The 12,933-nt window shown below is 43.9% G+C and overlaps 1 protein-coding gene across 1 annotated transcript; it reads left to right on the forward strand.

Annotated features, from left to right (window-relative positions):
- Positions 1–329: 329 nt before the first annotated feature.
- POFUT2 (protein O-fucosyltransferase 2) lies at positions 330–12,391 on the forward strand. The gene is made up of 9 exons (XM_075284961.1): positions 330–481; positions 2,207–2,457; positions 3,526–3,670; positions 4,319–4,429; positions 4,519–4,585; positions 8,015–8,140; positions 8,278–8,458; positions 10,677–10,800; positions 11,108–12,391. The coding sequence occupies exons 1-9, from the start codon at positions 345–347 to the stop codon at positions 11,259–11,261; spliced, it is 1,296 nt and encodes a 431-aa protein (XP_075141062.1). The 5' UTR covers positions 330–344; the 3' UTR covers positions 11,262–12,391.
- Positions 12,392–12,933: the final 542 nt, after the last annotated feature.

The raw sequence follows: 12,933 nt of genomic DNA on the forward strand, positions 1-12,933 counted from the left end.
AGAACTGCCCCCTACACAGAACCATCAGCCCCCTCATACAGAACTGCCCCCTACACAGAACCATCAGCCCCCTCATACAGAACTGCCCCCTCAGGCAAAAGCCTTCAGAGACTTCCCGCGCTCACTGGCGCCCCCTCCCCCCGCCTGTAGCACGCCCACAGCCCATCACACCCCATAACCCTGGTCACGTGACCCCTCCAGAATTAGTGGTTGTCATAGCAACAAAACGCAAAGGCCCCGGCAGCGGAAATACGGTCCGTCTGTATATGGTCGTGTATAATCACGTGATCGTGACATCACCGAAGGTCCTGCAGCCACTACAATTTAGCGTCTACCGGCGGGATATGGCGGCCGGGCTCCCGGTTATCAGACTCGGGCTCCTCTTCATTCTGGTATCCAAGGTCCGGGGTGACCAGGGGGAGTTCAGCCCGGGACACTCGGTGGGCTCGCTGCCTGTCGGTGTGGCCGCAGCGGAGCGCAGGTATCGGCTCTGAGCTGAGACGTGGCACTGATACTCTATAGGCGATGGTAGGGGGGGCAGAGCAAAGGTCCTGGAAGCAGCTCCCGGCCCGGCCTACAGTATCAGGCTATTGCACATAGTAGGTCACATAGTAGGTGTAGGCAGGTATATAGGACATCAGTAATCCTGCCAGACCTGTATGACCAAGGACCCCCTGTCACCCTGCAGCACCTTCACCAATGTTACTGATGGCGTCTCGCTGCGACCCTTACCATGTTGTGACTGCGACTTCTGATCCTAAAAGTTCAGGTGTTGCAGAATTTTTTGGAACTCGCAGCTGCAGCTTCCTCAGTGTCACATTAATGAAGGCGTCGCAGGACAAATGGCAATCTCGGATACCATGACCTAAGTCGCCATGTAGCCCTAAGCCTGACGCGCCGGTCACAGACCCCGATATCAGATACCGCCCTGCTGCCGTATTGTATTCTGCATCCATTAAAAGGATTGTTCCAGATGACAAAATGATTCAGTGGGTGGATTGTAGTGCAAAATGTACATAAAATAAGTATTACTTCCGCTTTACCCCTCTGTCAGGTGGGCACCACGCTCCCCTCCGGCGGGCTCTGATTCCAGCACTTTGGTGGTGACAGGCAGTGACTATCCTCAGTGGTCATGTGCGGTAGTCGCCATATTTCCCAACGCTACCTCTGGCAGTGGCTCAGGGAGTCCTGAGAGTAAGGCTGTATTCACACTGAGTAACGCTGGCGTTTTTTGTGCTTATTTTTGCACATAACGCCACGCTATTTTGCGGTGGCGTTGCCCGGCGGTAACGCGGCCTTATGTGCAAAAATAAGCACAAAAAACGCCAGCGTTACTCAGTGTGAATACAGCCTAAAAGGAATGGCTAGGCTGCAATGCCGAGCATAACAGCAATGGCCGCCGTCCTCCAGAGCCAGAAGGATGGCTAGTGTCAGGTGCAAGGGCTTGAGAGTGATATAACCCCCTGTAGCTATGTGTAGGATGTATATAAATCACAGCCAAAATAAATCCCAGCTGTATATATAATATGTATTGTATGTATATAATATTTACTTAAGACCAACATAGTTTATTTGTATTAATAATGAATTTATTTATTATTTAACTTAAAAATACAAATAGCACCTCACAAATAAGAGCAACTATCCCTAAACAAAAAGGGGGAAAAAGTCTTCTCCTCCCTGATGGACACTAATTACACAGAGAGAGCAGAAGGACGGACGGGTCACACAGTAGCACTTGTACTCCTTCATCCCCCACAACAACCTGTGTCTCCCCCATCCTTCTGCTCCTTCCATGTTAGTGTTTATTGGAAGTACAAATGCACGGCTGAGATCTTATTTCGGCTATGATATATGTACATTATACTCAAGTACATTGCCGGGAGGATTACATCAGTCTCAAGCCCTTTGACCTGGCACAAGACATTTTTCTGGCTCTAGAGGACGGCAGCCATTGCAGATCTGGCAATGATTGACTCCTGGACAGCACCCTGTAGTTTTAAGAGCTTACAATCAGAATTGGATACATGTTAATACTAAGTGTATATTAGGGAATTGATATGTGTTCTATGAACCTTCACTTTATAATACATATGTAGCATTAGTGGATGCCATTTTGGGGTGAGAGATGTTCCTTCTGGTTTTTCCCTCAGTATTATTTACAATTGTAAAGCAATATTATAATTTATTATCTTGTATTACTCAGGTACTTGCTGTATGATGTGAACCCTCCCGAAGGATTTAACCTGCGCAGAGATGTATATATTCGCATGGCTTCCCTTCTTAAGACTTTACGGAAGAGTTCAGATTGGGTATTGGTTTTACCCCCATGGGGTCGTCTCTATCACTGGCAGAGTCCTGACATTCATCAAGTGCGGATTCCCTGGTCTGAATTCTTTGATGTGGACAGTCTAAGCAGAAGTATCCCTTTAATTGAATATGAAGAATTCTTGGCAGGTATTTGGAATTGCCAGATGTATTGTGGTTGTAATGCACTACTGCTGGAAGAATCGCTTACATTTGTCTAAAAGGGATTTTACAACCCACAGGACTGCTCCGAGATGAATGGGGAAGCAATGTGCATGTGTGACTGCTACACCGACCCCAGGCTCCCATTTTTTTATTTTTTTTTACGTAGATTGTGAGCCCCATATAGTATATCTTTGTAGAATGGGAGGAAATCCACGCAAACACGGGGAGAACATACAAACTCCTTGCAGATGTTGTTACTGGGGGAATTCGAACCCAGGACTCCAGCGCTGCAAGGCTGCAGTTCTAACCGCTGAGCCACCATGTTACGCCCCCCACCGCCCGGGCTCCTACTTTTGTCATTGGTAGTAATCCCAGCAGTCAGTACCACTCTCAGGTGTTGTCCCCTGCCCTGGCATCTTTTTAATGCTATATTTTATTCTGCATGATCCTTTAAGCCAAAGCGGTGAAGAGCTAATGGTCAAGTTTTCCACAGCAGTACCCGATCCCTGTGCTGTATTTGATGTCTCTGAGTCGTAGTCTAGCAGTTGCGGTCACATTAGTAGAGGTAAAGGGCTGGGTTTAGGAGTGGAGAGCTTGACTTTAAGGATCTAATACAGGATAAAAGTTATTTTTCGGCAATTGGTAAAGCGGACTAGCGTGTTAAAGATACTGGGGACAACTCATGAGAGACGCTATGAATTACTGATGGCGGTTTGAGAAGGAGTTAACTGGTTCCCTTTAACTCCCATTCATTTGGATTGTCATAAAGGACGCTATATATACTGTATCTGTGTGTATGTGTGTGTATATGTATGTATGTGTGTATATATATATATATACACACACACAGTGCAAGGAGGTATTGAACATCGGCAGCCGAGAGAAGTTTTTAAAAGTTAGAAATGGTTAAGATTACTGTAAGAAACAGATCACATGGATGGAAATCTACACAAATCTAAAACTAAAAACAGAAAATTTTCAGTTCTTGAGCATAAACTGTTTTGTACTAAAGTCTTATATTCTTTATAAATTTTTTTTCTTTTCTACTCCTAGAATCCGGAGGACCATTTATTGACCAGGTGTATGTCCTACAAGGTTATGCAGAGGGATGGAAGGAAGGTACATGGGAAGAGAAAGTGGACCAGAGACCATGTATTGATCAGCTTATGTACTCTGAGGACAAGCATGGCTACTACAGGTACTTGATCAGATAATTCTATGTTATTAGTGCCAGATATTAATTTAGTGATAACATGTTTGGTTAGATGGTGCCATTGTACATTCTTAAAGGGAACCTTTCCATGCAGTTTGGGACTATAAACCACCCACGGATCCTTGTGGACTGGGGTTTAGCGTCCCAAATCGCACTGTTATAATCCCATACATGCCAGCAATAAAAATTGAAAAAAGCTTTATGCCCTGCTGCTGTACTCTCCACGTGAAAGGAGTTTTTCACTGAAGCCAGAGGAGTATGCGACTTCAGTGCACATGTCCTATACCTTGGCCACTTGCACACTGAAGTTGGGATGTACGTCCTTGGCTTCACTGAAGAAGCAGACAAGGGCAGGGAGCACCAGAGATGAGTCTGAGACGCATGGTACTTCTCTTTATGTCACTGTAAAGGGTTTTTTTGTGTTTAAATCTGGGCACAGATGGTTTTAAAACAGGGCTATTTGAGACACTAAACCCCTGGTCCATAAGGACTTTGGGTGGTTTAGCGTCCTAAATCAAGTTGACAGGTTCTATTAACTACATAATCGTATACAGCATCACCTCCAAGTTTGCAGTACATGGCAAGACTTCTAGAATAGAATACAACTATTGCATGATATGTTTTTATTTGCAGAGGATGGTTCTGGGGCTATGAAGAGACCAGGGGTATAAATGTCAGCTGCCTTTCAGTACAGGGGTCTGCCTCTATCATGGCTCCAGTACTATTGAAGAACACTACTGCCAGGTAAGCAGACAAATTCCCCTTCACATACGGTAGATATTCATCTGATGTCACCAGGGGTCATGTTAACAGCTTTGCTTTTCCATCTTTAGGTCCATCATGTTAGACAGAGCTGAAAACCTTCTACATGATCACTATGCAGGAAGAGATTATTGGAATGTGTGTATATGAACAATTGCCATTCAACCTGGATATCCAATATTTATGTGTGTATATATATCTATGTATGTTTAGCTATAGGTGCTGCCCGTTATGTGCCCTTATATTGTGTTCCCAGTCAACCAGGAGGTTTATGTGAGAATGTATGACAAAGGGACGTTGGAGAGGGGGTAACTCAACAATTAAAGAGGTTAAAAAACCGCCTTTAAAGTGTTCCCTCTAACTGGACGTTGTTAGAGAGAATCTGTGTTCAGCACATACTGTATATGTTGAATATGACTAATGGTTGTATGTAGAAGTAGCCTTAGCGTGCCCTCTTCTCTCTAAATAACAGCATTTGTCCTCTTTACTGTACAAGTGTTTCTCCCTGTCTCTTACACAGACGGTCAGCAATGATCACTGACAGCCTGACTCTGCTCTAAGTCCATGGTCTGCTCAATAACTAGCTGCCAGGAAGACAGGCGAGAGTCAGGTTGTCAGCGATCAGTGTAAATGTCAAGGAGACAGCTAGTAACGTTATTTTTTCAGACACATTTATACATTCATGTACAGTCCTATGAAAAAGTTTGGGCACCCCTATTAATCTTAATCATTTTTAGTTCTAAATATTTTGGTGTTTGCAGCAGCCATTTCAGTTTGATATATCTAATAACTGATGGACACAGTAATATTTCAGGATTGAAATGAGGTTTATTGTACTAACAGAAAATGTGCAATATGCATTAAACCAAAATTTGACCGGTGCAAAAGTATGGGCACCACAACAGAAAAGTGACATTAATATTTAGTAGATCCTCCTTTTGCAAAGATAACAGCCTCTAGTCGCTTCCTGTAGCTTTTAATCAGTTCCTGGATAAAGGTATTTTGGACAAACAATTCAAGTTCAGTTAAGTTAGATGGTCGCCGAGCATGGACAGCCCACTTCAAATCATCCCACAGATGTTCAATGATATTCAGGTCTGGGGACTGGGATGGCCATTCCAGAACATTGTAATTGTTCCTCTGCATGAATGCCTGAGTTGATTTGGAGCAGTGTTTTGGATCATTGTCTTGCTGAAATATCCATCCCCGGCGTAACTTCAACTTCGTCACTGATTCTTGAACATTATTCTCAAGAGTCTGCTGATACTGAGTGGAATCCATGCGACCCTCAACTTTAACAAGATTCCCGGTGCCGGCATTGGCCACACAGCCCCAAAGCATGATGGAACCTCCACCAAATTTTACAGTGGGTAGCAAGTGTTTTTCTTGGAATGCTGTTTCTTTTTGGACGCCATGCATAACGCCTTTTTTTATAACCAAACAACTCAATCTTTGTTTCCAAAATGAAGTTGGCTTCTCCAAATGTGCTTTTGCATACCTCAGGCAATTCTATTTGTGGCGTACGTGCAGAAACGGCTTCTTTCTCATCACTCTCCCATACAGCTTCTATTTGTGCAAAGTGCGCTGTATAGTTGACCGATGCACAGTGACACCATCTGCAGCAGGATGATGCTGCAGCTCTTTGGAGGTGGTCTGTGGATTGTCCTTGACTGTTCTCACCATTCTTCTTCTCTGCCTTTCTGATATTTTTCTTGGCCTGCCACTTCTGGGCTTAACAAGAACTGTCCCTGTGGTCTTCCATTTCCTTACTATGTTCCTCACAGTGGAAACTGACAGGTTAAATCTCTGAGACAACGTTTTGTATCCTTCCCCTGAACAACTATGTTGAACAATCTTTGTTTTCAGATCATTTGAGAGCGGGCTGTCCATGTTCGGCGACCATCAAACTTAACTGAACTTGAATTGTTTTGTAGAAAGAAATGGTCCAAAATACCTTCATCCAGGATCCAGGAACTGATTAAAAGCTACAGGAAGCGACTAGAGGCTGTTATCTTTGCAAAAGGAGGATCTACTAAATATTAATATCACTTTTCTGTTGAGGTGCCCATATTTTTGCACCGGTCAAATTTTGGTTTAATGCATATTGCGCATTTTCTGTTAGTACAATAAACCTCATTTCAATCCTGAAATATTACTGTGTCCATCAGTTATTAGATATATCAAACTGAAATGGCTGTTGCAAACACCAAAATATTTAGAACTAAAAATGATTAAGATTAATAGGGGTGCCCATACTTTTTCATAGGACTGTATATTTTCCTTATCAAGTTTCTGTTAGACTAAGTTCACTTCTACTGCAGAGGCTCCATTGGAGACTTCTCCACAGAAACCGGCGGAGAGTAAAGTCGTGCATACTTAAACCAGCGTTCACCCAACTCATTCCATTATAGACAATTGTGTCCACGTGTAACTAGTATTTTAGCAGTTATTTTGGCTATGTGTTTGGGACTATGAATAGTCTCAAACACACAGCCAAAATTAAAAAAAAAAAAGTACAATGAACACCTGTGTGATATATTCCCATGTGTGATATATAAGAGTTGGTTACAGTATGGCATAAGGGGGATCTAAGTAATAACCACTATATACCTACCTGTTCATTTGGCTGGGGATCCAGCAGAGACTGTCATTTACCTTCTGCCTGTACGCAAGAGGATCGGCCGATCAGAAGTTCAGCGTTGATTCTCTGTTTGACCAGAACATCACTGCTCAGTCACTGACTGGCTGACGTCCTCCTGTGTGGGGCGAAGGTCAGGAAAGACTCTCCGCTGGATCCCTGGCCAAATGGACAGGTAAAGTATATAGCCTTTGTTATTTTAATTCTCCCTATATGCCTTAAAAAAGATCTGGAACAACAACTTCATCTAAACACATATTTCTACAGTCTGGCTGTACATGCAGTCTAGTTAAAGGGATTCTCCCATCTCAGTATTTCTCCAGGTTGCATGCAGTGTCTGCTTCCTGTATTTCTCCTCTCTCCCCCTCCCTTTTGCTAAACGGGCTGGAGAAGTCTCACAACACTTATACAGATGAGATAAACTGCAGATTCTTTTACAGAACAGACTCCGTGTTATCTGTGTGTTTACATAGAGAGATAACAGACTTGGCTTTATCAGCAAACTGCAGTTTGCTGAAGGATTGTCCTGCCAGCACTGAGTAAGTGACGGCACTTGTCCTATCTCCCAGGTCCATGGTTATAGCAACGTAGTGTAAATAATGGAAGGAATAAGTTCACATAGCCGGCAAACAAAGCAGCATTCCTAAAGCAATATATTCAGGAAAAGTATAGATAGGATCCTTGAGATGGGACAACCCCCTTTAACAAAGTAAATGGTTTTTATAGTATTTTGAGAAGATAAGGTGGTCTTATTGCCACCTCCAAAGTGTGGGATGTGATTCTGTACTATTGGCATTATGTGTACTCTATATGAAAGTAAAGGACATATATACCGTTCTTTAATATGTGTTTCTAAAGATCTTATTAGAGAATAATAATGGCTGAATTTCCTTACATTTTCCTTATATTTTTCTTATTTCTGTCTGCAGACACGTCGCAGTATGGTGTTTGCTAAGCATCTGCGGGTAGTGGGAGACGAGTTCCGGGCAAACTTTCTTCAGTCTAGTGATGAAGCTGACAAAACGGTATTCCAAGAAGACTGGACAAAAGTGAAGGTAATGTATTGCTTTGGTGATGGAAAGAACGGCATGTTCTGGTGACGTTTCTTTTCATTATACCTTGCTTGGGCGGCTTCACTGTCATACACTGGGAAATAGAAGGCAAATGCTCATATCCAATGTTTCCTATATAGCAAAAGCCTAGCGCACCACTAGGAGGGCCCTACCTGGGTGTCCACCTTCGAAGAAAAGACTTTATTTGGGGGCACAGAGAAGATGTACCCAGCCTGCCACGAGCAGCGGAAGAAATTCACAGTCTTATGAAGAAATTGAAGCTGAAGAAGGTTTTTATTGCCACAGATTCCGACAGAAAAGGCAGGTCACAGTTTTAATTATTACTTCCAGTTTATTCAAGGGCTAATCGCACCACCTTAAACGCTTTCACTCTTGAAGATTTCCTGATGTGTACGCTAAATGTAAAGCCTAGTACAGGGGTGGGCAATTAATTTTGCCATGGGGCCGCATAACAAATTGAAACTATTCTAGAGGGCCATGCGTGCTGCGGCACATTTAGCTCCACCCACTTCTACGTGGACTCCGCCCATTCTCAATCCTCTTTCCATGTGCCCCCACACAGTATAATCCTCCTACAGTCACCCGTACATTATATGTCCCCACATTATAATGTTCCCTTCCAACTGCCCCACAGTATTAAGTCCCTCTTTTGGTGCCCCAATTTAAACTGGTGGAAACTAGAGGGGACATGAAACTGGGGCAGCTGGAAGCAACAATAAACCGTAGGGGTAGCTGGAGGGCGACATTAAACTGGGGGCAACTAGAGGCAGACCAGTCACCCTCCAGCTACCTGCACGGTTTAATGCCCCCTCCAGTTGTCCCCAGTTTAAGTGCCCCCTTCATATACCCCCAGTTTCATGTCCCCCCTTCATCTCTGCCCCCAGTATAACATTCCCCTTCCATCTCTGCCCCCAGTATAACATTCCCCCTCCATCTCTGCCCCCAGTATAACGTTCCCCTTCCATCTCTGCCCCAGTATAACATTCCCCCTCCATCTCTGCCCCCAGTATAACATTCCCCCTCCATCTCTGCCCCCAGTATAACATTCCCCCTCCATCTCTGCCCCCAGTATAACATTCTCCCTCCATCTCTGCCCCAGTATAACATTCCTCCTCTATCTCTGCCCCAGCATAACATTCCTCTTCCCTCTCTGCCCCCAGTATAACATTCTCCCTCCATCTCTGCCCCCAGTATAACATTCCCCCTCCATCTCTGCCCCCAGTATAACATTCCCCCTCCATCTCTGCCCCAGTATAACATTCCCCCTCCATCTCTGCCCCCAGTATAACATTCTCCCTCCATCTCTGCCCCCAGTATAACATTCCCCCTCCATCTCTGCCCCAGTATAACATTCCCCCTCCATCTCTGCCCCCAGTATAACATTCCCCTTCCATCTCTGCCCCCAGTATAACATTCTCCCTCCATCTCTGCCCCCAGTATAACATTCCCCTTCCATCTCTGCCCCCAGTATAACATTCCCCCTCCATCTCTTCCCCAGTATAACATTCCCCCTCCATCTCTGCCCCCAGTATAACATTCCCCTTCCATCTCTGCCCCCAGTATAACATTCTCCCTCCATCTCTGCCCCAGCATAACATTCCTCTTCCCTCTCTGCCTCCAGTATAACATTCCCCCTCCATCTCTGCCCCCAGTATAACATTCCCCCTCCATCTCTGCCCCCAGTATAACATTCCCCTTCCATCTTTGCCCCTAGGTTACTGAGACACAGACACACACACACTCTCCACCCTGCATCTCACATTCCCCCCTCCCTCCGCTCTCAGTACCTTAGGACACACACCACACGTCTCCATCTTCTTGCACTGTCCTTCCGGCACTAAGACACGCCCCCTAGACACGCCTCCCTAGTCAAGTTATGCAGGCCAGTCTGAGTCAGTCAGAGGGCCGGATATGGCCCTTGGGCCGTACATTGCCCAGGTCTGGCCTAGTATATGCCACACAGTTGCATACGCCATCCATCAAATGTTGAGCCTTAAGACAGGCCCTGCATTTGCATCAAGAGTATGTGGTGTGAAGAAACCATTAGAAAAAAGCGGGCATCACACATCTAAGCTTCCTTCAAGACATTAGTTACTGCTGACACTGAAATATATCAGGACTTGTATATAGAAATGATTGTCAGAAGTCCATTTAGTGATATGTGCATAACCTTAGGACATGTGAAAGTGCTATATAGAAGTAAAGTGCAATATATGCCCTGTATCATTCCCTCCATTGCACAGATTTATATTTCCATGCCATCCTAGCTTATACATATTGTGCATTGGGATGGAAACTGAAATAACCAGCATTACATCTCCACACTCCAACAAGGGCAAAATTCTTTTAATAGCTGTACCAGGCGTAAAGATGAAGTATTCTGTCTCAGTATTTAGAATGTTTTTTAGTAGAAATTTTTCTTATCTAGTATTGCACAGGTAAATTTAGCCCATTGTCTGAGCACATTGAACATAGAATACTACCTGTTTGATGACGCTTTCTAATATCATCTTGCTAGATCTGGAAGAGCTGCGAAAATTGATCCCTGAAATGGTGAGGTTTGATCCAACCTGGGAAGAGCTGGAGATGTACAAGGACGGAGGGGTGGCCATCATAGATCAGTGGATCTGTGCCCATGCCAGGTAACATATACAAGCTGTGTTCATACTTCTGGAACTAGAGTATATCAAGAAGAAACGATACATTTCTCTACTTATCTCTCCTTTCCTTGCCTCCTAATCTGTTCAGTTCACTGCTCATATCCATATTCAGTGTTGACAGGCTGCAGTTTATAGACGTCTATGTAGCGACTTGAATTCCGTCTTCCATGTTGGACACTTAATACAAATTCAGATTATAATAGAGTGAAAAGTGGTATTTCATGTACTATCAGTTTTTGAATTATTTTGCCCAAATCTATTGTATTAACCCTCTTCTGATACTTTACAGATACTTCATCGGTACCTCCGTCTCCACCTTTTCATTCCGTATTCACGAAGAAAGAGAAATTTTAGGCTTTGACCCTAAAACAACCTACAACCGGTTCTGTGGAGACAAAGAAAAGAACTGTGAGCAGCCCACACACTGGAAAATTGTCTATTGACCTTGATAGACACTCGCCTTGGGAGGCATATCCAAAACTTTGACCATGTGACGGAGGCTACAAGGCTGTTACTTGTAATGGTTTTAAGGGAACACTTTTGCTGTCTAATTCTCACGTTGGATGTTTGTAAGCGCTCTCCATTAGAGCTTCAGTAGGCATAGACTTGGTGCTGCAGCTCATGTGAATACACCATTAGCACGGGTTACACGACCAACTATTAAGACATGATATAGTTACATGAGATTAGAACAAAAATATAAAAGTATTTTAAAAGACTGGTGCCAAGAACAAATCTACGAAATATATGAACAAGCTGCTCATAGTGATGGGATAGATCTGTATTCCACATTCAATATTTATAGGAGTTTTACAGGCTAAAGTATCGATGCCCTATCCTAAGAATAGGTGATAAATATGAGACTGGTGGGGTCCAAAACCCGGCACCCCTATTGATCAGCTGATACACAGAAAATGAAACAAAGAAGCAGACAACTCTGTTCTGTTCCCAGGTCATCAGTATTTTTATCCCAAAAAATACCTTTAAGCCTTTGTTGAGCTGATTGCTAAGAGAGTACAATATTTCATATAATATTCAAGTTATTAATATAAATTGTCTCTATCCCCCTGCCCAACCTGTGCCAATTTTAATCTGTGGAAGTCTTCAGTATTATGATAAAAGTGCCATTAGCATGTTAAAGGGGTTGTCCAAGGAGTGTAATTATACTTGCGAGCCCTAGAGGTTTGAGGCCTCTTCAGACCCTGCGTCACATGATCGTAACTAGACCCTGTCCCCCTGGATTGTTCTACTTCATCCCTCCTCTCCTATGTAAACAGATAGTGTACCTATGGTATGGGGCTTGTGTGACTATAGTAAAGCCAGGTAACTAGGAGTGAAAATGGTAAAGGAGGGAGAACGTCGGGTGACCTAGAGGGAAGCGACTTCTTCTAACCGTGAAGAATCATCATGAAAATCAGGTTGCACATGAAATACACGTACGCTTCCTGGACAACCCATTCACACGGGCACAGAGGGTGGACTACGGCGCGTAATCCACGTCATAATCCGCCCCCTCACAATGGTGGTCTATGGAGACCGCAAGGCTACTTTTTTCCATGAGCGGCAAAAGAAGCGGGCTGCCCTTTCTTCAGGCGGATTCCGCCTGGCGGCAGCAACCTCCGGAGTCTGCCCATTCATTTGGGGAAGCCGCGACCGCGATAGTCTTGGCAGGCGGATTTTGACCAGAAAGTGATGCAGCTCCCTACGTCACTCTCGGTGCCAAAATCCGCCCCCTGTGTGAACTTGGCCTAAGAGTCCATTCACATCGCAATTTTTACATCAGTTTAAGCAGAGTTGTTTAATGACAGATGCAACAAATGGACGTCCATTTACATAGAGATCAATATATTTTTTAAAACAATAGCTGTCTGATTGTATCTATTAAATGGACGCGCTAAACAGATGTAAAACAGCGGGATGCAACTGAAGCCCAAGTTGCTGGCTACGTGTTGGCAATACAATCTTTTATTTTATACTATTAAATCTGTGCAGTTTTTTATTCCCGTTACCATATGTTCTATGCATTTGTCACCAGAGTGTGATTTATTTTATTTCCTGTTATTTCATTGCACCGATGAAGTAAAGATGATGACACTTGTTTTTACACAGGACTCT

This window comes from Leptodactylus fuscus, chromosome 8 (genome assembly GCF_031893055.1).
Source record: "Leptodactylus fuscus isolate aLepFus1 chromosome 8, aLepFus1.hap2, whole genome shotgun sequence".
NCBI lineage: Eukaryota > Metazoa > Chordata > Amphibia > Anura > Leptodactylidae > Leptodactylus > Leptodactylus fuscus.